A 24573-nucleotide genomic window follows, 5' to 3' on the forward strand; every position below is an offset into this window, starting at 1 on the left:
CTAGAGCGGATGGGGGAGTCCAGATTATATAAGACATTGCTATTACTGGTTAATGAACTGGGCATTATTCTAAGTGTGATGAAAAACCATCAGAGGGTTTTGGGCAGGGGAATTATCTGATTCATGTATTACAAAGTACAATCTGGCTCATGTATGGAACACAGGCTCTGGGAGGGGCAGGGAGGAAGCAGGGAGATCTGCTAGAAAGTTGTGGCAGTGGCCGGGCGCGATGGCTCAAGCCTGTAATCCCAGCACTTTGGGAGGCCTAGGTGAGTGGATCATGAGGTCAGGAGATCAAGACCATCCTGGCTTAACACGGTGAAACCCAGTCTCTACTAAAAGTACAGAAAAATTAGCCGGGCATGGTGGCAGGTGCCTGTAGTCCTAGCTACTTGGGAGGCTGAGGCAGGAGAATGGCATGAACCCGGGAAGCGGAGCTGGCAATGAGCTGAGAGCACGCTACTGCACTCCAGCCTGGGTGACAGAGCGAGACTCTGTTTCAAAAAAAAAAAAAAAAAAGTTGTGGCAGTACTCCAGGCAACACATGATGGTACCTTGGACTCTTAGACCGTGGTGGTGGACATATGAGAAGTGATTATTTGCAGGATGTTCCGTTGAATGTTGTTGACTTGGGTTGCCTCGGAAGCAGACTCAGAGATAACAAGTCAGGCACAAGTAGTTTGTTTGGGAGGCACTCCCAGGGAGTTTGGGTGGGAGAATGTGGAAGTGGCACAATCAAGGGAATGAAGTCAATAAAGAGCACATCAATGAGCAGGTTACCACTGTGGGCAACTGGGGCCTAATCCAATGGGCACATCTCATGCCTTAGAGTTATCCCACCATGGGGTTGGCACAAAGTTGGGGTAGTTATTGATCAATTCGCATCCAGTATTGGTTGAGGACAACTCTTGGAAGCTCCCCAGCATTTCTTCCATGCTCTGTGGGCAGAGTGTGCATATTCTTCTGTCTTGAAGAAGCCCTCAGGCAAAAAGTCACAGGTGCTTACAGGAGGAAGCCATCAGGTGGGCATGCATGGGAACAGTGAGTGTAGAGTGGATGTGTGCAGGGCACCATCTGCCATAGATGCTGACTGTGAAGGAAGGAGAGGAATGAAGGCTGACCCTTAGATCATTAGTTTGAAGAACGAGGGGAGAGAGATGTGATTTGTTGAGATGGAGAAGCCTGGGTTAGAAACAGGATTGGGGAGGTGAGAATTAAGTGTTGCGTTTTGGGTACATAAAGTGCTTAGTAGAGTGCCTAGCATTGAATACTGCACACTTTTTAAAAAACATGTTCAAAATAACAAAAATGGCAGCCACGTTTGAGATGTCCATTAGACATCCAAGCTGATGTTGAATAGGAAGTTGGACATGGATACCCAGAGCTTAGGGATAGGGAGGAGATAGAAGTCATCAATCAGTTTAAGAGGATGGCAACCACCGATAAGACAGACAAGTCAACAAACGTGAGACAATTTACAAGAGTTATGAGTCAAGTGGTATGGAAATACAGGGAAGGGTGCAGTCAGTTATTTCATAGACAGGGAGGACGAGCAGTTAAGGGAGTGGGAACAGCTATAGAAAAGCTGCAGAAGCATGATTATCAGACCATGTTTTGATTACTCTCTCTACCCTAAATTTAGTAGAATAGGCTGAACATCCTGCTCATGCCCTTTCATTGCTTCTGAGACTGAATTTGTAACACCTTCAGTCTACACAGCTCTCTGTCAGCAGTGCAGGAGGAGAACCCACCATTCATTTTAATACACCAGCCTTGCCTTTGCCCATCTATTCCTTACTAGGTCCATCCTAAGCAAGGAGGAACCTGAACCAGGTTGATCAGAAATTCAGCCCCTCAATAAGCCCTGTTTTATTGGCAGGTTCTTAACAGGCCAGTGCTCATGCATGGTTCTACCTTTCTTGCATCTGGTCTCTCAAGTGTTAAGTCAACCTGGGTGAGTCTTTTCCTAGAGTTGGAGTTGGAATGCTTTTTCCGTAATGGGCAAACTAGAAAGAAGTTTGGGCTTCGTTAGTTGTGTAGTCTCTGTTGCAACAACTCATACTCAACTCTACTGTTGTAGAGTGGAAACAGTCACATATAAAAAGCAAACAAATGGTCATGGCTATGTTCAAATACATCTCTATTTACAAAAATAGGTGTTGGGGCCAGACGCAGTGGCTCACGCCTGTAATTCCAGCACTTTGGGATGCTGACGTGGGTGGATCAAGAGGTCAGGAGTTCAAGACCAGCCTGGCCAATATGGTGAAACCCCATCTGTACTAAAAATACAAAAATTAGCTGGGCGTGGTGACACATGCCTGTACTCTCAGCTACTCAGGAAGCTGAGGCAGAAGAATTGCTTGAACCCAGGAGGTGGAGGTTGCAGTGAGCCGAGATCACGCCACTGCACTCCTGCCTGGGTGACAGTGAGACTTTGTCTCATAGATAGATAGATAGATAGATAGATAGATAGATAGATAGATAGATAGATAGATGTTGGGCTGGATTTAGCCTATGGCTATAGCTTGCTGACCTTTATTCTAGAAGCATGACTATGATCCTCATCTATGCAGTGGCTGAGTAGGTGGAATTAGTGCTCATTCTGCTACCTAGCAACTGCAGATTCATTAGAGGGCACAGGAAGGAGTTCCTTTCCTGGGCTTCTCAGGCTGAGCCATGTTCTACAACTTAGCCTTTCTTAGGTTTTAGATTGGGGTAATAAAGTGCCTTCCTAGCTATTAATGGGTCATAATTTTGTTCTTTCTGTGTCCAACGCCCTTAGACAAACATCCTGGAAGAGAATCAATACAGGTGCTAGATTTTGGGCACCAATCTCTGACCTAAATCTGGGTATGGCAAAAATGTTATAAGGATAGGTAAGTGCTCATTTTACAAATGTGGGGCTTATCTCTCACCTTTCTCCTCTTGTTCTTTCTCCTTCTTCTCCTCTTCCTATTTCTCTTCTTGCTCCTCATTCTACCAAACCTTGCATCCATCTTGCCACCAGTTTAGGCCATCTCTAGGTGGAAGATGCTTCTAGCTACTGCAGGTAACTCTTAGAACTCAGATTCCAGCCCTAGCCTCCTCCTCTATCCCAGCCAGGTAACTCCATCTCCTCCAGGCAACTTGCCAGGTCTGTTCTCTGTATGTGAAGGGAGGTTGCTGCTCTCAGTGGTAGCACTGGATTTCTGGATGTCAAAGCTGATCTATTGAGGGTGGATTTTGTACCTGAAACCCTCTGTGATAAAAGCCAATTGTTCAACCAAACATGTCCCCCTGACAGTGGGGTGAAGCCAAAAGCAGGATAGCATGACTGTTTTCATACTAATTTTTTGAAAAAATAATTGCGTTGAGTACTTGCCATGTGCCAGGGTTTCGGTTACCATTAGCTTAAGGTCTCTTTATGACTGCACATTAGAATCACCTGGGCAGGTTTTACAACTCCCAAAGCCAAGGTCCTTCTCAAGACCAATGAAGTCAGACTGTCTGGGGTGGGACATAGGCATTGGTAGTGTTTAAAACTCCCCAGCTGATGCTACTATGCAGCCATAATTTTTGCAAATAGTGACTAAAATATTTTCCCATGAGTCTCCTCATTGGTTCCTTTCGTTTTGGGTTTGTCCCCTCCAATCCATTCTCCACTGTAATCAGAAAGATCTTTCTAAAATGTGAATAGGACCCAGTGATTCCTCTTGCCATTGCCTTCAGGATAAATTTCAAACTCTTTAGTGCAACATCCTTAATGACTTCACCCCAAATGCCCCTGCAGCATCACTTCTTGCTCTTATATCTATCCTACCAGTTATAAGGTGTTTAAAATTTATAAGACTTTTCGCATGCTGTTCCCTTTACCTGAAATTCCCTTCCACCTGAGTCCGTCTGACAAACTCCTACATATCCTTCAAAACTCAGCGTAAGCATCTTCTTTGTGGAATCTTCTCTGTTCACTCTCCCTCACCCCACTGCATCCCCAGGTAAAGCCAGTTACTTCTATTATTAGATGGACTTCTTTGCATCTAATAATTTAACTGTATTTCTCAACTTGGTCATAGGCTTCTTCAAGGAAAGGGTAGCATCTTTGTCACGACTGTATCTCCAGAACCCGATGCTGGCTCTATACTTCAGATGTGCTTGAAAGACCTATTTAGGATGAATGAATGAGTGGAATAATTAGTGAATGAGGTGGCTTCTGTGCTTTCAGAGGGCAAATATCCTGGGATCTTAGAGGTGTCAGTGACCTTGAAAATTGCCTAGTTGTGTTCCCATCCACAATGGACTTCCAAGCAGCTGATAAGCAGATCCATAGCATCTATCACTTGGATACCCTCCATGACAGATAGCTCACCACTTCTCCAACTTTTGGCCTCACTTTTGGACAGACTCGCCAGAGTTTTTTCTTTACTCAACCTCACTGCACTTTGCCTATGCCATCTCATGGGGCCCCACAGAATAAATGTGTGCCCTTTCTCTGTCCTGTGACATCCTGCAGAGATTTCATGAAAGTTTCTTCTGTTCACTCCCAGAATCCTTGAATGGCAGTTTGGGGTCCTCTCACCATCAACAAACACCATGCCTTCCAGGAGACACCCCAGCATGCACCTATCCCTCGACAATCCTAAACCGAACAAAACAGTTGTGATAAGTGGGTGGCACTTCGTGGGAAACCACACAGGCCCTGTCATGGTCCTGGGGGCCTCTGTCTCCCTTAGTAGGGGCTGAAGGGGACCGAGTGGGCCTGGGGGCTGTGATGATGTTGATAAAAGCAGAGGAGGGATGCCTAATAGAGCCTCTGGGAGGGAGTGGTAATGACCCCGTAATTGGCAGACTTTGATCACACATCCATTTCCCTTTTTAGGGAGCTACAATCTAATAAGAGATAATCTCTTGAAGCAAAAAAAAAATATGAGGGGGAAAAGTATGAAAGAGAGACTCATTTCCATCTTCAAAGTGAGCAAGCTGAGGGCATTATTTTTCCATTAGTGGCTAGTTACAGTAGATTGACCAGGGAATGGTGGCGGTCATTAGGCGCTAATCACATTCTTTTGAAACCAAAATTGCCATCTCATTATATTCATCCATTATCAATCTCCGCTTTCCTTTTCTCATTCTCTTCTCCTGAGAGTGCTGGGCCCTATTTTTACATTCCTCTCTGAGTGTGGAAATGTTTCCTACTCTTCAACAGTCTTGCTTTTCCAAGGCAGTCATTTTTTTTTTTTTTTTTTTTTTTAGTTCAAAAGATGTATTTGGGGATGTCCTTATCCCTGGAGAGCTGCGCCGTGGTATTTATAGAATCCTCAAAAGTCAGATTTGGAAGGATCTTTTGAGAAAATTATTGACTCATTTTATAGATCAGCAAAGTGAGGTCCCGAGACAGGAAATGACTTGCCCAAGAATATACATTGAGTCTGTCCCCACTCCCTCCCTCGCTCACTTCCTTCCTTCCCCAGTGACCATCTGGATGCCAGGTGCTGGGATAGACAGGGACCCGGGCAAGGGACTAGATAGGGTGGTGTGGGCAGAACTCTGAAAAGGGGAGATCTGAGAGGGAGAAAAGCAGCCCCTGAATTCTGGGAGCTGACCTGGCACTCACAGGTAGGCCTTGGTGCTCTCCTGCTGAACGTGGACAATTGCACGGAAGACCAACCACAGGCAAGGCCGCTCTGAGGCCACGATGGAACAAGACAAAAGCAAGTTGTATCTGGATGCAGACAAAGATATGAACATTGTCCAAGCCAAAAAAATGACCAAACACCCCCGTATTCTGGTTAATATGAGCGACCTGATTCTTTGCCAATTACAGCTCTAGCCTCTATCTGATCTTCCCTTCTTATAGGTAAGATGTATTAAGATATCCAATCATACCACTTCCCAGTGTGTCCAACCTAAAACAAAGCCTCACCTCCTTAGGGCCTCTTTCAAATCAGCAAACACAGCCCACATTCTGAGTCCTTCCTAACATCCTCTTCCTGAAATGTCCCATAGGAATGCACACTTCCAGGTATGCATTCACTTCATTGCAACAAGTGATAAATCCAACTTGTTCACCTCCAGGAGGAGTGTCCCTGCTGATCTCTGGCCAATACATTTCAGCTAAAAACTAAATAATAAGCAGGTGCCAGCTTTGGCGAGAGCTGGGGAAAGAATGTTCCATTCAGAGGGAACAGCAAGTGCAGAGGACCTGGGATGGAATGAGCTTTTTGTGTTCTAGAGCCTCTAGAAAGGGAGGCTCTCCAGAGCAGAGAGAATAAGAGGAGGATGACAAATAATGTGGATTTGGCTTGGGGTTGGGGCAGGGTGTTCAATCAAGGTCTTGTGGACCAAGGACAAGAACGTGAGTTTTATTATAATTCAATGGGAATGTTTTGGATTTTTTTTTTTTTTTTTGAGATGATGGAATTTCCCTCTTGTTTCCCAGGCTGGAGTGCAATGGCATGATCTCGGCTCACCGCAACCTCTGCCTCCTGGGTTCAAGTGATTCTCCCGCCTCAGCCTCCTAAGTAGCTGGGATTACAGTCCTGTGCCACCACACCCGGCTAATTTTTGTATTTTTAATAGAGACGGGGTTTCTCCATGTTGGTCAAACTGGTCTCGAACTCCTGACCTCAGGTAACCTGCCTGCCTCGGCCTCCCAAAGTGCTGGGATTACAGGCGTGAGCCACCGTGCCTGACCCAGAAACTTTTTAAGAGGGGGAGGCTGAGCTAGTGCCAGCATCATGATAAATGGCAGACAGTGCTTGTCACTGGAACCTTCTTTATCCTTGATGATATGCTTTATAGATTTTAGAATAAAATTATCATCTGGTACCCGCCCCAGACTAACTCTCCCTGTGAGTGCAACCCACCGTCCTATCCACAGAGCTGAGCCCGTGGGAGGCTCAGACCACATGACCACCAGTCACAGACTTCTTGTGTTCTGCTGTGCTGACTCAGTCCATAGGACTATGAAACCTACCTCAATGTCCCACTTAGTACGTTAATTTTCTGCTAGAACTGAGAATGATCCCTGATGCCTGTGTGGCTGATTTTTTCTTCTACCTGGCTCTACTGAGCCAAACCAACAGAAGCTTGCCATCCTTCTTTAGACACTCTTCTCTGCACCTAAGCCTTTCTGAGTTATGCCTAAAATAGTAAGATGTCAAAACACAAAGCTTCCTAGAGCAGCTCACTCCCAATTCAAGGCTGAGGGCGTGTCAGCCCATTTCATTTGCCCATTTACCTCCTATCCTCAGCAGATTCTGTCATTTGCAATGCCCCCCTTCACTCTCCTTTGCTTGACTGTATCCCTGGAGATAATTGGATATGTTATGCCCTAGGGTGCAGCAAAACCAGGCCAGGGATCGCTGATGAGGCAGTTCCTGGCTGATGCTCCAGGGCACAGCTGAGGGCTTGCTGCCTCCATGTTCAGTCCAGCCTGCCAGGATTTCCCCACACTCCTGCCCAGCACTGTACTCTCCTGGTGCAAGGAACACTCTGGAGAGTCTTCAGCAAGGAGGCACCATTTTAGCTGGGTCTTTCCTTCATTCATCTTGTCAAGAAATACACTTGCACACTAACTGTGTATGCGAGTCAGGGAAAAGGCAGAGCTTTGCAAAAGGCAGACAGACCAAAATGTTTGAATATTTTTACTGCAAATAAGTTCACCACTTCAAGTGTCAATAAACGTTTCTGAAAAGAGTCAATAATACATCCTGAAGGCTATGGGTGGGGAAGGATTTAACTATACAGAAGTAACGCAAGGTAACTTTTTGGTTGATGAAATTCTCATGTGTCCTGATTGTGTTGGTGTTTAAACGACTCTATTTATTAAAACTCATAAAACTGTACACTCTCCCAAAACTAATTTTATAGTATGTAAATTTTAAAAAATGGAAAATAACACACCCCACGGAATTTTGTGATGATCAGTGACTACCCGAGACAATACCCATAGCACCTGGCACAATGCCTGGTACACAGTAGGTGCCCAGAATCTTCCATCTTCCATATCCTCTTTCCCAGGGATATAATATTGAGCCTTTTTGGTCCACTTGTAGAAATCATTCTCTTGCCATCTTCAGTCAAAAACATCAAGGATTTTTTTTTTTTAATTTTACTTTAAGTAAGTTCTGGGATACATGTGCAGAACGTGCAGGTTTGTTACATAGGTATACATGTGCCATGGTGGTTTGCTGCACCTATCAACCTATCACCTAGGTTTCAAGCCCCGCACACATTAGGTATTTGCCCTAATGTTCTCCCTCCCTTTGTCCCCACCCCCACCCCCTGACAGGCCCTGGGGTGTCATATTCCAGTGTCCATGTGTTCTCATTGTTCAACTCCCACTTATGAGAACATGTGGTGTTCGGTTTTCTGTTCTTGTGTTAGTTTGCTGAGAATGATGGTTTCCAGCTTCATCCATGTCCCTGCAAAGGACATGAACTCATTCTTTTCTATGGCTGCATAGTATTCCATGGTATATATGTGCCACATTTTCTTTATCCAGTCTATCATTGATGGGCATTTGGGTTGGTTCCAAGTCTTTGCTATTGTAAATAGTGCTGCAGTAAACATATGTGTGCATATTTCTTTATAGTAGAATTATTTATAATGCTTTGGGTATATACCCAGTAATGGGATTGCTGGGTCAAATGGTATTTCTCGTTCTAGATCCTTGAGGAATCGCCACACTGTCTTTCACAATGGTAGAAACATCCAGTTTCTTTTTTCTTACAAGGGCAAAGATGGGGAACTCCTGAAACATCTATTCTGGTTTGCCTCAGACCAAAGGGATTCCCAGGATGTAGGACTTTCAGTTTTAAAACTGGGACCGTTTTGGGAAAATTGGGATAAGCTGGTCCCTCTAGGTACAGGTAAAATAGCATTTAGGGAATGGAAACGTTTCATAACCTGTTGGGAGCCTAAGGTCTGGTCTCTATTGTGGTCCACGGGTTCAGTTAACACATTTACTGATGTCGATGGTCAGCTTATGGGTGACAAGGGAATCACAGCTCTGCAGGTTGTGCACAATCGAAGAGCATTGCATCTATGGGAGCACCATGCATACGGCAGAGATTTTAGGGTTTCCATATTTATTATGAACATTTTCTGGAAGGTGACAGTCAAATATCTTGAGACAGGTGCACCTTTTGTTATTTCACTCTAAGGTGCTGTAGGAGTTAGTGGTGGCCTTGGCAGAGGCCAAGCTTTCAACAAATTCCATCTTCTGTGCTGAAAAGCACAAGACTTAGGGATTATAAATGTGGAGAGAGAAGGCAGGAGAGGATGACTAATGACGTCTACTCAGAGTGGCATCAGGAGAGCAAATATTGTTGCATACCATGTCACTAAATAGACAGTAATTTATGAGTTCTGCTGGTGGAGCTAAGTAGAAAATCAGATTGCAGCAAGATGGGGGTATTTGTCTGTGACAGGAACTTTGATCAAGGCAGAGAAGTTGAGTGCATGTCTGCATGTAGACTCACAAAACACTCTTGAAAAGGCCCAATTAAAAGCTACAAGTTCTCCTTTAGATGACAAATTCCCTGCCTTCAAGAAGTCTATAGCTTAATGGGAAATCTCACGCGAGGGTACCTCTATTCCTCCCAGCTGTGAGTCTACAATCTTGGGGATCCCCATAACTCACTTCAGGCTACAGACTTCCAGCTGTCTACACCCGTCTCCATGGTCATGCATGAGCTTCCGGGTGGCTGACTCCAGACCAGCAACTCTCCTCTAAACTTGCAGCCAGCTATGGTGAAGAGGCAGACTGCCAGGGGCCATGATCATAACCTTGGTAACTCTTTTCAAGAAAACTGTGCAACGGGTGTAAGATTCCTATTAAATCTCCCCAATTAGTTTCATTTCTCCTTTCATAGGCAGGCATCTTTGTTTCTCCTAAAAAAAATTGGCTGCAGCATTTTAATCATTTCGTTTTTTGCTTCCAAGCTTTGCACATGTAGTTCCCTCTTGTACACAACCTTCTCCTCTACCCATCTTCTTCTACTTTTCTCTAACTTGGAGTCTTATCTTTTCTGAAACTTCTGATAGCTTTTGGCAACAAGAAGTGGCAAAAAGCAAGTGTGTCTCCAAAGCATTTGAACTAGAGTTCTGTTACATCATTACATGGTGTGGCAAGACCACGAGCTTTCTTTAAAGTAGCATCTTTATTTTCTTTATTTATCTTTCTATCTCCAGTGCCCAGTGTTAGGTGCACAATAAATACTCAGTCAGTGTTTCTGGCCAGATTAGTGTTCATAAAATAGAAGCATATACTATCAGCCTTTAGAATTTCATGCTAAGCCTGTAGTCAAACATTTCACAGATGAAAATGAGACCCAGAGAGGGAAGAGTCTTGCCCAAGACCACCCAGAGTCTCAGGAGCAGATTGAGGACCAGGTTTTGACTCTTGGTCAAAGGATTTTTCTATAGTACCACCTGAAAATTGCTCACTTGGTTGGGGGAGATCCTGTATTAAATACACAAAAAACCCACCATGTGCTCTGTTAGAAACAATATTGTAAGTAGAACAATAAAAATAGGCTAAAAGGGAAAGACTGAGTCTCTTCCCTTTTCCCTTAATGGGGAATCTCACACGAGGGTACCTCTATTCCTCCCAGCTGTGAGCCTACAATTTTGGGGATCCCCATAACTCACTTCAGGCTACAGACTTCCAGCTGCCTACACGTGTCTCCATGGTCATGCATGAGCTTCTGGGTGGCTGACTCTAGGCCAGCAACTCTTCTCTACACTTGCAGCCAGCTACAGTGAAGAGGCAGATTGCCAGGGGCCATGATCATAACCTTGGTAACTCTTCCAAGATCCTAGATCCCTCCAAGATCCTTGGTAACTCTTCCATGATCATAACCATAGTCTCTTCCATGTGAGCTCTTTCCTGCTGGAAAACTCCCAAGTTTGAAACCACAGGGGTCACTGATGGCTTTTGGCCACTCCCTATAATGGCCTATTGTCTTTTTTCCATCTGGAGGTGGGGTGGAGTGGAGTGAAACGAGCAGGTGGAGCCCAGGTATTCCTGTTTTGGTCATTATGAGTTCCCAGAGTTGAAGAACCCCATGGATTTCCCATTCATGATTTGGGCGTGGGCCAGTAATTCCTCATGCCCCTCCCTAGAACCATGCTCATCTGCAAATTGAGGAGCTGAACCAGAACCTTTCTGGGGTTGCCTGTGGTGGGATATTCTGTCATCACTCTGTTACCAACTGAGGAGAAAAAACCTTGTGGGAGAAGCAGAGGTGTCCTCAGACACTGCTCAGGGGGCTCTGAGCAGAGAAGGGAGCACCTGGGGTGACCCGAAACTTCCATCTCTATAGTTATACCCCATTCAAAAGCTGCCTGCCTGCCATCACCCCATCACCCAAAGATGACTAAGAACAAGATGGCAACACAGGCCTTCCCCACAAAAGCCATACATATGGCGTATCCGTCCTGAGCTGGAAAATGAACAAATGTTTGCTCTTCATTAGGCTGCATCATATTCCTCACAGCTGTTCCTTGTTGCTTTAAATAGTCTTAATGGAGCTGTAATAACCAGTACCTTCTGGTTGCCCTACTGGGCTGGTTCCATTCATTATGACGACAGCCTGTCTGGATTGAACTGGGATGAACGTGCTTCTTCCTTCTCTCCATCACAAAGTCACCTCTTCCAATTCTCCCTTTTCTTCCCTAAACCTGCTGCTCTTCTGACTACCATGGCAGCGGTTACATGGGACACAGATAACTCGGCTCTCCAGTCCACAACTCTTATATTTTGCTGTGATGCTTAGGGTTCTGCTGTGTAACAGGGGAAGGTGGGAGAACTGGAGCTGGGGGGAAGCAGGCTGGGGAGGAGGTAGGACGCTGTGGTTCAGAATCACATGCTCTTGACTTTAATAGGAAGGGTATATGGTTCAGAATCACATGCCCTTTCATCAGCAGGAGTAGACCTGAGGGTTGGCAGAGCATGCCGGGGATGGGTCTGTGGGCACATGCTAGGGACTCCATGGGTTTTCTTAGTGGTTCTCAGCTTTAAAAGTATATTCACATCAACCGGAGGGCTTAGAAAACACACTGAAGTATATATCCCACCCCCAGTGATTCTGAAATGTGGCTGTACACTGAAGTATACATCCCACCCCCAGTGAAACTGATCTGAAATGTGGCCTGAGCATTGGTGTTTTTTAAAACTTCCCCAGGTAATTCTAATGCGCAACCCAAATTGAAGGCCTCTGACTGAGGCTCAGATCTATCTGGCAGGTGAAGTTAATTTGTCTTGGGCCTCCTTGAGCTCCTAGGAGCCCAAGGCCCTTGGCCAATTGTGGTTTTTAGAACTTGAGACATAACCATGGAAGCGGTAGCCCCAGATAGTGAGATCCCATGCTACCATCAGTGGGAGGGAGGCCCAGCTGGCTCGGCCAATTGGTTCTTATTTAGACTCCCAGAATATCAGTGACAGAAGGGTTATTTGGATCACTTTGACAAACCCCTTTGCTCCCACTGCATAAATGTGGAAATGGAGGCCCAAAGGAGAGTGACCTGCCTAAGGTCACCTGAATACTTAATGAATGTTATAGGACTTGATTCCAGGCATTTTGACTCTTCAAGATAGTTCATACATTATTTCAAATAATTGAACTTAAAATATATATTGAGAGACTCAAGTTTTCATGCCAATGAGAACAAGCTCATTTTATGGCTCTACATGCAGAAAAAGTGCGTAGGCTTGTCTGGGCTCTGGGCCCAGTCTCCTGGTTTGGGCAGCCCCATATTTTCCTTGAATTACTGTCCCAGCCGCCTACCTGCCTCTGTTGTCCCTGCTCTGATCGCTACAAGATCTAAAATGCAAATCTACTTTAGAAAGTCCTGCTCTCTTCGATGGCTCCAGTGGCTTCTTGATTACAATCCAAAGTCATTAGTGTAACAAATACTCATCTTTTGCTTCATCCTGGCCCCTGTTGACAATTTCAGCCCCATCTCCCTCCATGCTTCCTCCCAAACCGTTTCTGGTTCCCCTCACTCAACCTGCTGTGCCCACTCCTGTGCCATAGCTTATGCTAGCCACTCTGCCTGGAACGCCCTTCCCTTCTTTAATTTGGTTCTTCCTACTTCTCAAGCTTTGGTTTAGGCTTTATGTCTTCCAGAAAGCCACTGGCTATTTACCTTTAGGCTGGGTTAATGCATCCCACCCCCAAGGATTCTCATAGCTCTGGATATACCTCTATGGTGGCATTTTTTGGCTCTAAGAATAGGCTCTACATTCCCTAGCAGGCAAGGGCTCTATTTAGTTCCCAGAGCCTAGTACAGTGTCCGTACCCTGGAAAATGCTCCCATATCTTAAAGTTGAAATTCTGAAAGGCCTGGTCCTAGGTCCTTGTCTCTGTCTATACTCACTTGCTTGGTGACCTCACCCAGTCTTGTGGCTTTAATCATCTATAGGCCAATAACTCCCAAAGCTTTCTCTCCAGCCCAGGCTTCTTTATCAAATTCCAACTTCATAGATCCAACTACCTTCTTGCCACCACATGGAGACACTAATATGTCTAATGGACATTGCAAACTCAATTTAACATGAAACCACTGATTGTTCCAGCTCTGCTTTACTTGAGCATCCCCATTTCCATTAGAGGCAGCTCCATCCTACCAGTGGCACAAATAACAGCCTTGGAGTTACCCTTAATTCCTTTTGTAACATACACTATGTGTTAGGAAATGCTGTTGGCTCCATCTTTTAAATATATTCAGAATCCAACCACATCTCACCACCTCCTCTGCCATGCCCTGAGTCATCGTTGTCTGTCACCTGGGTTACTGCAATGTCCTCTTAACTTGCTTTCACCCTTGCCTTCCTAAGTTCCATTCTCAACACAGTAGCTAGAAGGAAGTAAGGTCAGATCATTAGCACTGGTCTTCTCAAAGCTCTGAGGTGGCTTTCCATTTTAGTCAGAGTAAAAGCCAAAGTCCTTATAACAGCTTGTAATGCATAACATGGTCAGGTCCCTCTTTATTTCTCCAGTCGAATCTCCTATTACTCTTATCCCTTGCTCACTCTGCCTCTGCCACCCTGGCCTCTTTGCAACTGCTTGTACATGCCAGATATATTACTCTCTGGATCTGGAACTCTCTTCCTCCAGATATCTTCCACCATGTCTATATTCCAAGTTTCATCTTCTAATTAAGGACTATCCTTTTATCCTTTTTACTATTGGCACCTCCTCTACTTCATGTCCCTGGAACAAATCTCCCTTCCTTGCTCTATTCTTTCTTTTTCCATGGTACTTGTGGCAGACTGTATTATTATCCAAAGATTTTCTTTTTCTTTTTCTTTTTTTTTTTTTTGGAGATGGAGTCTCACTCTGTCCCACAGGCTGGAGTATAGTGGCACGATCTCAGCTCACTGCAACCTGTGCCTCCTGGGTTCAAGTGATTCTCCTGCCTCAGCCTCCAGAGTACCTAGGGTTACAGGCACCCACCATCACGCCTGGCTAATTTTTGTATTTGTAGTAGAGAAGGGGTTTCACCATGTTGGCCAGGCTGGTCTTGAACTCCTGACCTCAGGCAATCCACCCGCCTCAGCCTCTCAAAGTGCTGGGATTTTTTTTCCCCCAATATTTCTTGCTCTGCATGCTCCTCTAGAATCTGGCAACTGCCCCTCCTCCTCATCAAGGGATAGAGTCAAATTCCCCTCTCCTAGAAAGTGGGGAGTTTTTACCTGCTTACAACCAATAGTACATGGTAGGAATAATGCAGTGTGATACCCAAGTTTGGGCCACAACGATGATGCACTTTTCACCTTGTTATCTGGGGAGCTCACCTATGGAGTTCTGAGCCACCATGGAAATCGTCCAACTATCCCAAGGCAACTACACTGTGAAGAAGCCCAGGCCACTGAAGAGGCCATGTGTAGCTCTTCCAGTGGACAATCCCAGTTGAAAGCCTGCATCAGTCACTAGACATGTGAGTGAAGACATGTTCAGATGATTCCAGCCCCCAGCCTTGGAGACTTCCTAGCCAAGGCTCTGGACACTGTGTAGAAGAAACAGGTTGTCCCTGTTGTACCCTGCACAGATTCCACAGAATCAATGAATGCAAGAGATTGGTTGTTTCATGTTGTTAAAATTTGGAGTGGTTTGTAACATAGCAAACAGTATTTCTCACTGTCTAACACACTACATTATATAATTTGCTTATTTTTTTAAGCTTATGTTTATTTCCTATTTCCCTTTCTAGAATACAAGCTTCAGAAGGGCAAGAATCTTTGTTTCATTCACTGTTGTATCCTAAATACCTAGAATTGTCCCTGGGAATAGGAAATAGTAAATATTTACTGAACAGATTTTAAGTGATTATTCAACTGAATTGAATTTTGTCTTCTGATGCAGCTTGCTATGGCTGAGATGTCCCTTAGATGTCAACTTGTCAAACCCACTCATTTGTATGAAAAAACTGAACAGAGCAGAGAAGTGACAGGCAACAAACAACACAGAGCAGGTTGGTATGAGAGTAGCACTGGAGGCTCAGGAGTCTTTTATCTGCAATAGGACACTGATTCTCCTAGCAGATCTGTGACTCCTATGCTCAGGAGGATTACCGAGATATCACAGGAGCCTTGATGATCAAAGCAATATCCAGCTGTATTCTGGGGTGGACATTGTGAGCTAGCACATTGTGAAATGACTTTTATCAGGCAATATTTTCCAATTAACCCTCAGTTAATCAGAAAATAATGTTAACTAGAAGCTGAGCTTTACAGCTTGCTGATTAATATAATTTGGACTAATTGAGGCCAAGGCTAGCCTAGTTAGATTTCCGGTTGAGATTCAAATGATGAAATAACATGTATTGTTTGTTTTCTCATTATAAAAGCTGTTCATTTCCATGCTAGAAAGTTTGGAAAATACAAAAGGGTACAAAGAAGAAAGTTTGAAAAGCAACTCACCACACAGGGATGAATGCTTTAAAAGAAATATTAATCTAGAACGAAATGCATGAAAGTAGTCAAATACACTTGTAATTCTGTCTTCAAATTTCAGATTGCAAGTTCTTACATATGTGTTTCTCAGCATTTGGCTACTTGTCCCTTTTTTTTTTTTTGGTAAGCCACGTATCTCCCTTAATGATATTTGAAATTTTTAATCAAATTGTTATGACTAATGTTGAATATACCATTTTCTTTCTTTCTTTTTTTTTTTTTCACCCAAACAGCTATTTATTATCCACCTCCCATACTTCCAGTTTCTTTTGGGAGATATGCCACCTGGAGGCTGTTTTCCCAATCCTATGTTGCCTTCCTCACTTTCTTGCTAATTATTAAAATATAACCCATCCTCTGAAGGCCATGCTGTCTATAGATTCTTTTTTTTTTTTTGGATATATGGCTTGAAAATATTTTCTTTTTTTTTTTTTAATTATTATTATACTTTAAGTTTTAGGGTACCAAACAACATAATCTTCCTGACATTTGCTCAACAAGCAGGTCTGCATACACACACAGAAAGCATGCTCACATGCACCCTATGTCCCAGAGACTGGGACCATTCAACCCCCTAGGAAATGAGATCCAGGGATGCGTAGTGATGAGATCATCTTCTTCAACTCTAATTCGAATATCCTTTCAAGATTTGTAGATGAGAATATGAAAAGTGCTATTTTACTTAGACCATTTTTGAAATTAAGTGCTAGCTCTCCCAAGCTTGTAATTACTTACATCCATTGACATAAACATTTTTGTTCTTATAAATATGTCAAACATGCCCCTTGTCACCATGTTCTACACTCTCATAAAGTTTTAGGACCAGATAGGTCCTGAGAGATCACCTTATCCAAATTCTTCATTCGACTTATAAAGAATTTTAAAACTCAGATAGCAAAATTCTAAAATCAAACAGCTCACTACATTGGAATCCAGCTGTCTGGGCCCCCAGTTTAGCACAATTTCATGACCTCATACGACTTCAGAAATATTGCTTTGTAAGCTCTTTCTCAGAATATAGTCTGAGGGATAAACTTAGTCTGCAATATTAAGAATTCCAAATGTGTGGAGTCTGAGCCAATGAGTTTTCTACTGCACACAGCAAAACTGAATCAAGCATATCTGGGGCACACGCTGCATGTGAAGAAAAAAAAAAAGAACAAACAACAAAAAACCACAAATACATATAACTCAGAGCATGGTACACAGAAGATACTCAAAAGATATTTTAGGAAAGAAGGAGGGAAGGGAGAGACAGGAAAGGAAAAGTGAAGAAAGAAATTCTTGTTTTCAAAGCTGGCTGCAGCTGGAGTCTAACTGCAACCAGGAGAGTTGCAGAATTATTCTTGGAGAGTGAGCTGCTCTTTGGTTCAGAAAAACGTCTTAATGCATTTTCCTTTTATTTTATTTTGCTTTTTGTTTGTAAAACGTGAGGCCTAATGGGCAGGATTTGAAACAAAAAGAGTGAGATAAAGAAAGCTAAATTGTTCTGCAAAATAAAAGAGGAACCTGGTGCCCTTTGTCTGGATGCTGAGGGGTGGGGGTGGAGGAAGTTTTGAAGACAGTAAAGAAGACTTTGAGGAGAAATTAGATAGAGACCTGTCAGGAGACCAGAACCTTAGAAGGCCTTACCAGCAATGTAGATGGTTAAGGAACTTATAAGAAGAACAACGTTGTATTGAGGTGCTGCCTGTCCTTTACTGCAGTCCTTCTCTATTATTCCCCAAACCTCGGTAACAACCACTGCCTGCAAATCCTTTGTGTTAGGGATGCTTTGGGGAGATGGGAAAGGGATGCCCAGTGCAGGGTGAAGAGATGGTGCAGAAAGAGGGAACTGTGGTCACTGGAGATGAAGCATTGCCTTTGGGGGATGGGAGCGGGGACCAGAATACCACAGAAGCTTGAGTATGAGACAAGAGGTGACCAAAGGCAAGCATGCATGCTGGAAATCATTGGCAGGGGAGATGTGCTGGCTTTTCTACAGCATGTGGGATGGGAGCTTGAGCCATTCTGGCATAGTGAATGGAGGTGAGACTGCAAAGTGTGGAAACGTTGGAGATAATGAAACTTTGGATAATGAAAGGGGAAGGGGAGAGAAACAAGAGTGAAAAAGGATGTCTTAGAATTATTTAGCATGGTGCTTCTCAAATTTAATGTGTATACAAATCACCTAGTTTCTGGTTAAAATGCAGGTTCTGATTCAGTAGGGAGGGATGGGGCCTGAGATGTTGCATTTCCTACACGCTCCCAGGTGATACTGAGGCTGCTGGCTAGGGAGCCATACTTTTTGTAGCAAGGCTTTAGTGCCCAAATAAGCCTCTGAAACTATCAGGAAGTTTCCCCACAGGCTGGTCTCTTACCTCGTATTCCTCCTTGAACCCGTAGCCCTGGCCTCTCTTCATCTGCGTGATGTGCTGCAGCAAGTCAGCCACCCGGATGGCGGGTTGGAACTGGTCCCGGGGGTAGCTCATCTCCACAGGGTCACAGGTGCGGTAGGGATGAGTCTGGATCGTGAGGGTGGGCTGGGAAAGCTCCCCGCGGCTGCCATCTGCTTCGAAAAGAAGGAGGCAGAACAGATCATCACCTATAGAAGCTTTGCCCTTTGTCCTCCCTGTCTCCCCCAGCTTGGCCTGAGGAGGGCAGAGGGAACCAACTTGGGGCTCAACTGATCGGGAAACTGCAAAAGGATTGGAGATACACTCCTTCCCTGGCCTGGCTGTGTTGGTAGATCTAAGTATCAAACCCACAAGCAAACCAATGACCACAACACATTTCAAGGGCACAGACTGATAAAGTTCCAGGTTGGTCATCATCCCCGTCTGTCTCAGTCCTTCGTTTAGACTTTGTTGGGCAGAACCACTAAGAAGCTAGGCAGGCTATTTATTGGGAGCCCCCTCCTGTTTTGGAAGCAGAGAGGCTGGAAATAGTGCCTGATGCCTGCCTGCAGGGGAGGAGAGCCTCAGGTGGCCTCAGGTACTCGAAGATTGGAGTCACATGTATGCTTCTGGTCTATTTGCCTGCATGGCTGTGACCTGGCTTCTCTAGTATTTTTTTTTTTTCCTTTGAGTTTTACCCTGGGAAGAATTGGGGCTAGTCTTGGACTGCCAGAAGCTAGCAGGGACCCTGACCCTCCCAGCTGCTCTCTCTAGTTATGAGCTCTGCCACAGTGACCACCTTCTTGCTATTGTATAGTTTCCCCATCACTTAATACTATTAATCCAGTGGCATCACTGAACCCACTTTGCAGATAGGGAAGCCTGGGCCTCTTCCTTCAGTGCTGCTAGCTACTTTCCCCGGGCCTGGATGCTATGTCTCATCGCCTTCATAAAATCTCTCCCTCATGCAGGATCTATATTCTCTCTTGATAAAAACCTTTTCTTCCAATGAGTTGCTTTAACTGCCTTCTGTCAGTTTGGTCACCCTGAAAACTGATGCCTGGTCAGATTGGGTTTGAATTCTTCTGTTCCCCTTGGACGACTAGAACCGATTTCTTGCTTACCACCTCCCTGCCAGGCATACATTCTTGATCTCTCAGGGCCAGTTTACCTTTCCCAGAACCATCTAGGCTTGGTCTTCCCAACCTCCTTCCAAAGACATGGACAGTCTATGCCCCAGACCATCTTGTTTGTGGCATGCGAGAGATGAGAACTGCCAGCTGCAGCAGTTAATGTGTCTCCCCCAGATGTTTTCAGACCCTGCAAAACACCTATGGAGGTACCCACTCGGCCTATGCCATACTCATTCCCTGGGAGGTTTAGCATATATTCCCAATTTTCTGCAACTTGTCTTTTCAAAATCCATGTGCCCTTCAGCTTATTTGCCTGTCATGTTGGAATACTCCATCAGACATGGATCCTGTGTGTGAATGCACACTCTACTTCTCGGCAGCAGCATCGGCAAGCCTGTTCCTGGCAAGGAAGGATAATGGAAGGGAACATCTGACCTTCCTGCTTTCTAGGTGACCAACTTGTCCCAGTTTGACTGACAATTTTCCAGTTTTAACATTGAAAGTCCAGCTGTTGGGAAACCTCTCAGTCATGGGCACACAGGAATGGTTGGTCACCCTAATGCTTTCACTTATATCTGTGGTTGGAGTAGGGGATAAATTTTTCACTTTGCAGTCTTCTGCCTGCCTCCACCTACCAAGGGAGGAGAGGCTACTAATCTGACTGGTCTGACTTTGAGACACTGATGGGGTCGTACCTAATTAGTAGGTGGGGTCATCGTAGGCAGAGTGTGGTCTCTAAAACTTCCTAATTCAGGGTGGTAGGTAAACATCTCCAAAGGAGAGACTGTCCTTTGGGGACCAGCCAAATAACCCCTGGATTGCTTACAGAAAGATTTCTAATATTTAGATTTATGCACAAGAAAGAAGGGCCTAGGCAAGTTGTTAGCAAAACCTTCCTGACTGCACAGAGAAATACTGCTTACTTTTTCTCCCGGGATTTTAGGTAATAGCTAGTACATGTTCACTGGCATTGCTTAAATGTACCACTTGGCAAACATGGGGGTGTTCCCTTTCTCCATCAACCCCTTGAGTTCATGAGTTCGACTTACTGAGAACCCACTTTGTGCCAAGGACTATGGTAGGCAGTGGCAATGCAGACAGAAATACTGATTCCACCCTCAAGGCTTGACTGTCTAGCAAGGAAATAGACGAGAAGAATCAACTGAAGAAAAAGGACAGAGCCTGAGAGATGAAGGCACATTTAGTTAAGAACAAGGAGGTTGATAAGGAGTAAAAGCTGTGGGTAGAAATGTCAGGGGAGGGCAACACTGTAAGAGACGGTGCAAGGCAGATCCAGAGACTGTGAATGTGCAAGACCCTTGAAGCCAGTGTGAACCTGTTGAAGGGTTTTAGGAGGAATCTCCTTCTTTAAAGACTCACACTGTTTCTTGTAGACTCACACTGTTTCTTGTAGGTGTCCCAGCTGTCATGAATAGCTCTCATCGAAGGCAGCCTTCCAGCGAATATCACTCCTGTGATGGTGTGATTGGAAATGGAGAGGAAGGGAGCACTTGTGTTTGATTCATCTAGAGATGGTACAAAGCTATGGCAAGAGCCACAGAGGTATGGATGCTGAATACCTAAAGCCTGGAGTCATGCCCTACTCTATGATTTCTATGAAAGGATGAGCTGAGTCAATGCTAGGAGGCCTGTGAGTATTTCCCACCAAAGCTACCATCAAACATGGGGACAGTTGTCTTCAGAGACCCACAGTCTCCCAGAGGAACTTGGGGCATGGGCTGCATGGGAGACCAGCTGCCTGGGAAAGACAGGCTTCCTAGGAATGGGAACTTGGCTTTTTATGTGTGTGAGAAATGTCAAATGTTTCCAAAACCAAATAGCTGTCAATATGGATATTTTCCCTAAACACATTGCTAGACAGACTGTAAACTTGGTGTCAGCAAAACCAACACTGGAATGGAAAATAAATGCATTGAAATTTAACAACTTGTATTGCTGTAACATTTGCAATAATGTCAATGCCAGTGCTAATGATGCTATGAAGACTCAGAACCGAGGGATTTTCAAGGTTTATTAATCCAACGGGTTAGACTCCCCTTTCCAAAGTATCTTACCTCACCTATTCCCTTATTAACCTCTGATAATGCAGAAGTGATGTCTTTTATCACACTCCATTTCACCAGACGCACTATACTTAATTTTCCATCATTAGGTTTAATGAAAACCCAATTTCACAACTCACTTCTCTCAGGAACCTACAAGTAATGCTACGTTTTTATCAGGCCCAATTAAAAGACGTTATGATGTTCCTATTCAAGAGGGAACCTTAAAACTAATGTGCGATTCTGCTGCTAATTCAACAAGGGCACTGGAATTCACATGCTGCTCATAAAATGTAACTCACACCAGCTGGCCCAGGGACAGAGGATTTTTCATTTTTTCTCCTCACCAGCCCCTTAATTTTCATGCCATTTCAACTTCTGATTTATGGGTTTGGTATGTTTATTTATCGTGCAATAATATTTTGGATTTCTTTCACACTTTTTATATAGCTGTTACCTAACCCTGTGAATTCCCCTGCAGTAACTCTTGTTACTGCCTGCGAGGAGCTTGTGGGATGGGCAGAAGGATTTTGGTGCCGTGTATGAGATTTTGGGTTACTGTCTCACTGATTTCCTCTTTGCTGTCTCCCTGCTCTCTCCTCCTCTTCCTTGGGATCCTAGATTCATCACCGCTGCTGCCCACCCTTATCCCCTGCCCCACTGCTACCAGCCATATAGATCTCCCTCTACCTTTAGTCACATATTTCCAGTCACTTACTGGGAATTGCCACTCCAACTGGTTAAGAAATATTTAATGAGTACCTATATTGTACAATGCACCATGTTAGATATTGTGTTCATACAGCAGGGAGGTATGTTCAGGGAGAAATAAGCAGGCCACAGCCCTTGAAGGAGGGGAGAAGAAAATATAAGGTGTGCGTGAATAAGTCTAAGATAGGAAGAGACAGGCACCTAAGAGATGGAAGAAGGATGTGCCATGGGGTTTGGCAATCTGGAAACATTCTCCAAGCTTTAGGCATTCATGATCCACCTCTGTGTCTCTTGCCATAGCTGTGTACCACCTATGTGACAGCTGTCCAATAGAACTTTCCACAACAATGGAAGTGTTCTACATCTATGCTCTGCAATTTGGTGGCCAGTAATCACATGTGGCTACTGAGCGTCTGAAATGTGGCTGATGAGACAGAGGAGCTGAATTTTAAATTTTGTTTAATTTTAATTAATTCAAATAGAAATATTTACAGGTGGCTTATGTCTACTATATTGGGCAGTGCAGATATAAAGAAAGAGATAGGGAAAGAAAGAGAGTTCTAGAGTCACACAGTGGGGCAAAGAGGTCTAGAATAGCACTGGCCAGTGGAAATATATTGAAAGCCATGTATGTAATTTAAGATGGTCTTGTGGCAACATTAAATAAGGTGAAAAAGAACACACGAAAGTAATTTCAATAATACATTTTACCTAACCCCATATGTCTGAAATAATATTTCAACATATAATCACAAAAATGATTAATGCTATATTTTTACATTCTTTATTCACACAAAAGCTTTGAAATCCAATGTGTATTTTACACTTACAGCACATTTCAATTCAGACTGGCCATATTTCCAGGATTCAACAGACACTGGTAAATGGTAGGCTAATGTATGGGACAATGCAGGTGCACACAGACTTCTCCAGAGCCAGATCAAGTTCTAAAGAGAGGTAATTTAGAGCTGGAGTAAATGCTAAATAAAAAGACGCTGATCCAGTGTAAAACAGCTCTCACCCAGCACTATCCAAAAGAACCTTACACATTGACACCAATGTTCTGTATTTGCACTGTTCAATATGGTAGCCACTGGCCATCTGTGGCTATTGAGCACTTTGAAATGTGCCTACTGGTGCTGAGGAAATGAATGTTTAATTTAATTTTGATTTATTTCAATTTAAATAGCCACAGGTGGCCAGTGGCTACTGTATTGAACAATGCAGATCTACACAATTACATCTTCAAAACTTTTCTTCAAATAAACTCTCAACTATTTTTTTTAACTTTGCCTCATTATGAATGATACTGCAACATAAAATCATGAATGTGATGTGCTAATTTTGTTTTAGTGCTCACTAAAATGTTTACATAACTATTTAAGAAGAAGTCTGGGCTAGGTGCAGTGGCTCATGCCTGTAATCCCAGCACTTTGGGAGGCCTAGGTGGGCGGATTGTCTAGGTCAGGAGTTCGAGACCAGTCTAGCCAACATGGTGAAACACCAACTCTACTAAAAGTACAAAAAAATTAGCCAGGTGTGGTGCTGTGCACCTGTAATCCCAGCTACTTTGGAGGCTGAGGCAGGGGAATTGCTTGAACCAGGGAGGTGGAAGTTGCAGTGAGCCAAGATGGTGCCATTGCACTCCAGCCAGGGGTGACAGAGCAAGACTCCATCTTAGAAAAAAAAAAAAAGGCGTCTGTTCATGTTGCATGAGGGGAACTCAATCTGCACCCTGAGAAATGTTGAGTCTGGGTCCCAGAATCAGATAGAATGGGGTTTGGATCATTCCTTGGCCAAGTGACAAATCTTTCTGCATCTCAGTTTCTTTATCTATAATACAGAGAAAACACATGTTGTAAGGATTCAAAGAGATAGTGCATGCTGAGTGCTCAGTACAGTGTCTGGTATCCAGGAAGCAGTAAAAACCAGTATTTGTTCTGATGAATTTGTGCATAATGTCATATTGGACATATGAGAATCCACACACTAGAGATGGCATCTAGGGAGTCATTTAGGGCTTCTTTCGCCTTTCCTTGTCTCCTCTCTGCTTTCCTTTATGACACACTCCAAAGCCATCTATTTTACTCCATTCCTGCTGCTATTGCCCTCATTCAGGTCTTCATGACAGGACTACTCCATCAGTTTCCTAATGGCCCTTCCTGCTTTCACAGTTCCCTTTACAGAGCTTTGATCAAGTCATTTTTCTTAGCAAAAGTCTTCAGGGAGTCAAGACAAAATTTCTTAACTAGCTAATCAAATTCCCGTAGTTCCTTACCAGTATCAATGTATTTCTTCTATCACTATTCATCCTAGCTCCATGTGCTCTTTAGGGCAGGAGAGTATGAAGA

The 24573-nt window shown here is 44.0% G+C and overlaps 1 protein-coding gene across 14 annotated transcripts in view; it reads right to left on the reverse strand.

Annotated features, from left to right (window-relative positions):
• PTPRT (protein tyrosine phosphatase receptor type T) overlaps positions 1-24573 on the reverse strand; it is a 1127644-nt gene that overhangs the window by 70479 nt on the left and 1032592 nt on the right. For 10 of the 14 annotated variants that reach the window (XM_034947434.2, XM_034947430.2, XM_055104674.1 and 7 more), the window contains one exon: positions 18301-18491. In XM_034947434.2, coding sequence (XP_034803325.1) covers positions 18301-18491 — 191 coding nt within the window. The remainder of the gene's footprint in view (positions 1-18300; positions 18492-24573) is intronic. The other 4 variants (XM_034947433.2, XM_055104673.1, XM_055104675.1 and 1 more) reach the window with 1 other exon arrangement.

This window comes from Pan paniscus, chromosome 21, assembly GCF_029289425.2.
Source record: "Pan paniscus chromosome 21, NHGRI_mPanPan1-v2.0_pri, whole genome shotgun sequence".
NCBI lineage: Eukaryota > Metazoa > Chordata > Mammalia > Primates > Hominidae > Pan > Pan paniscus.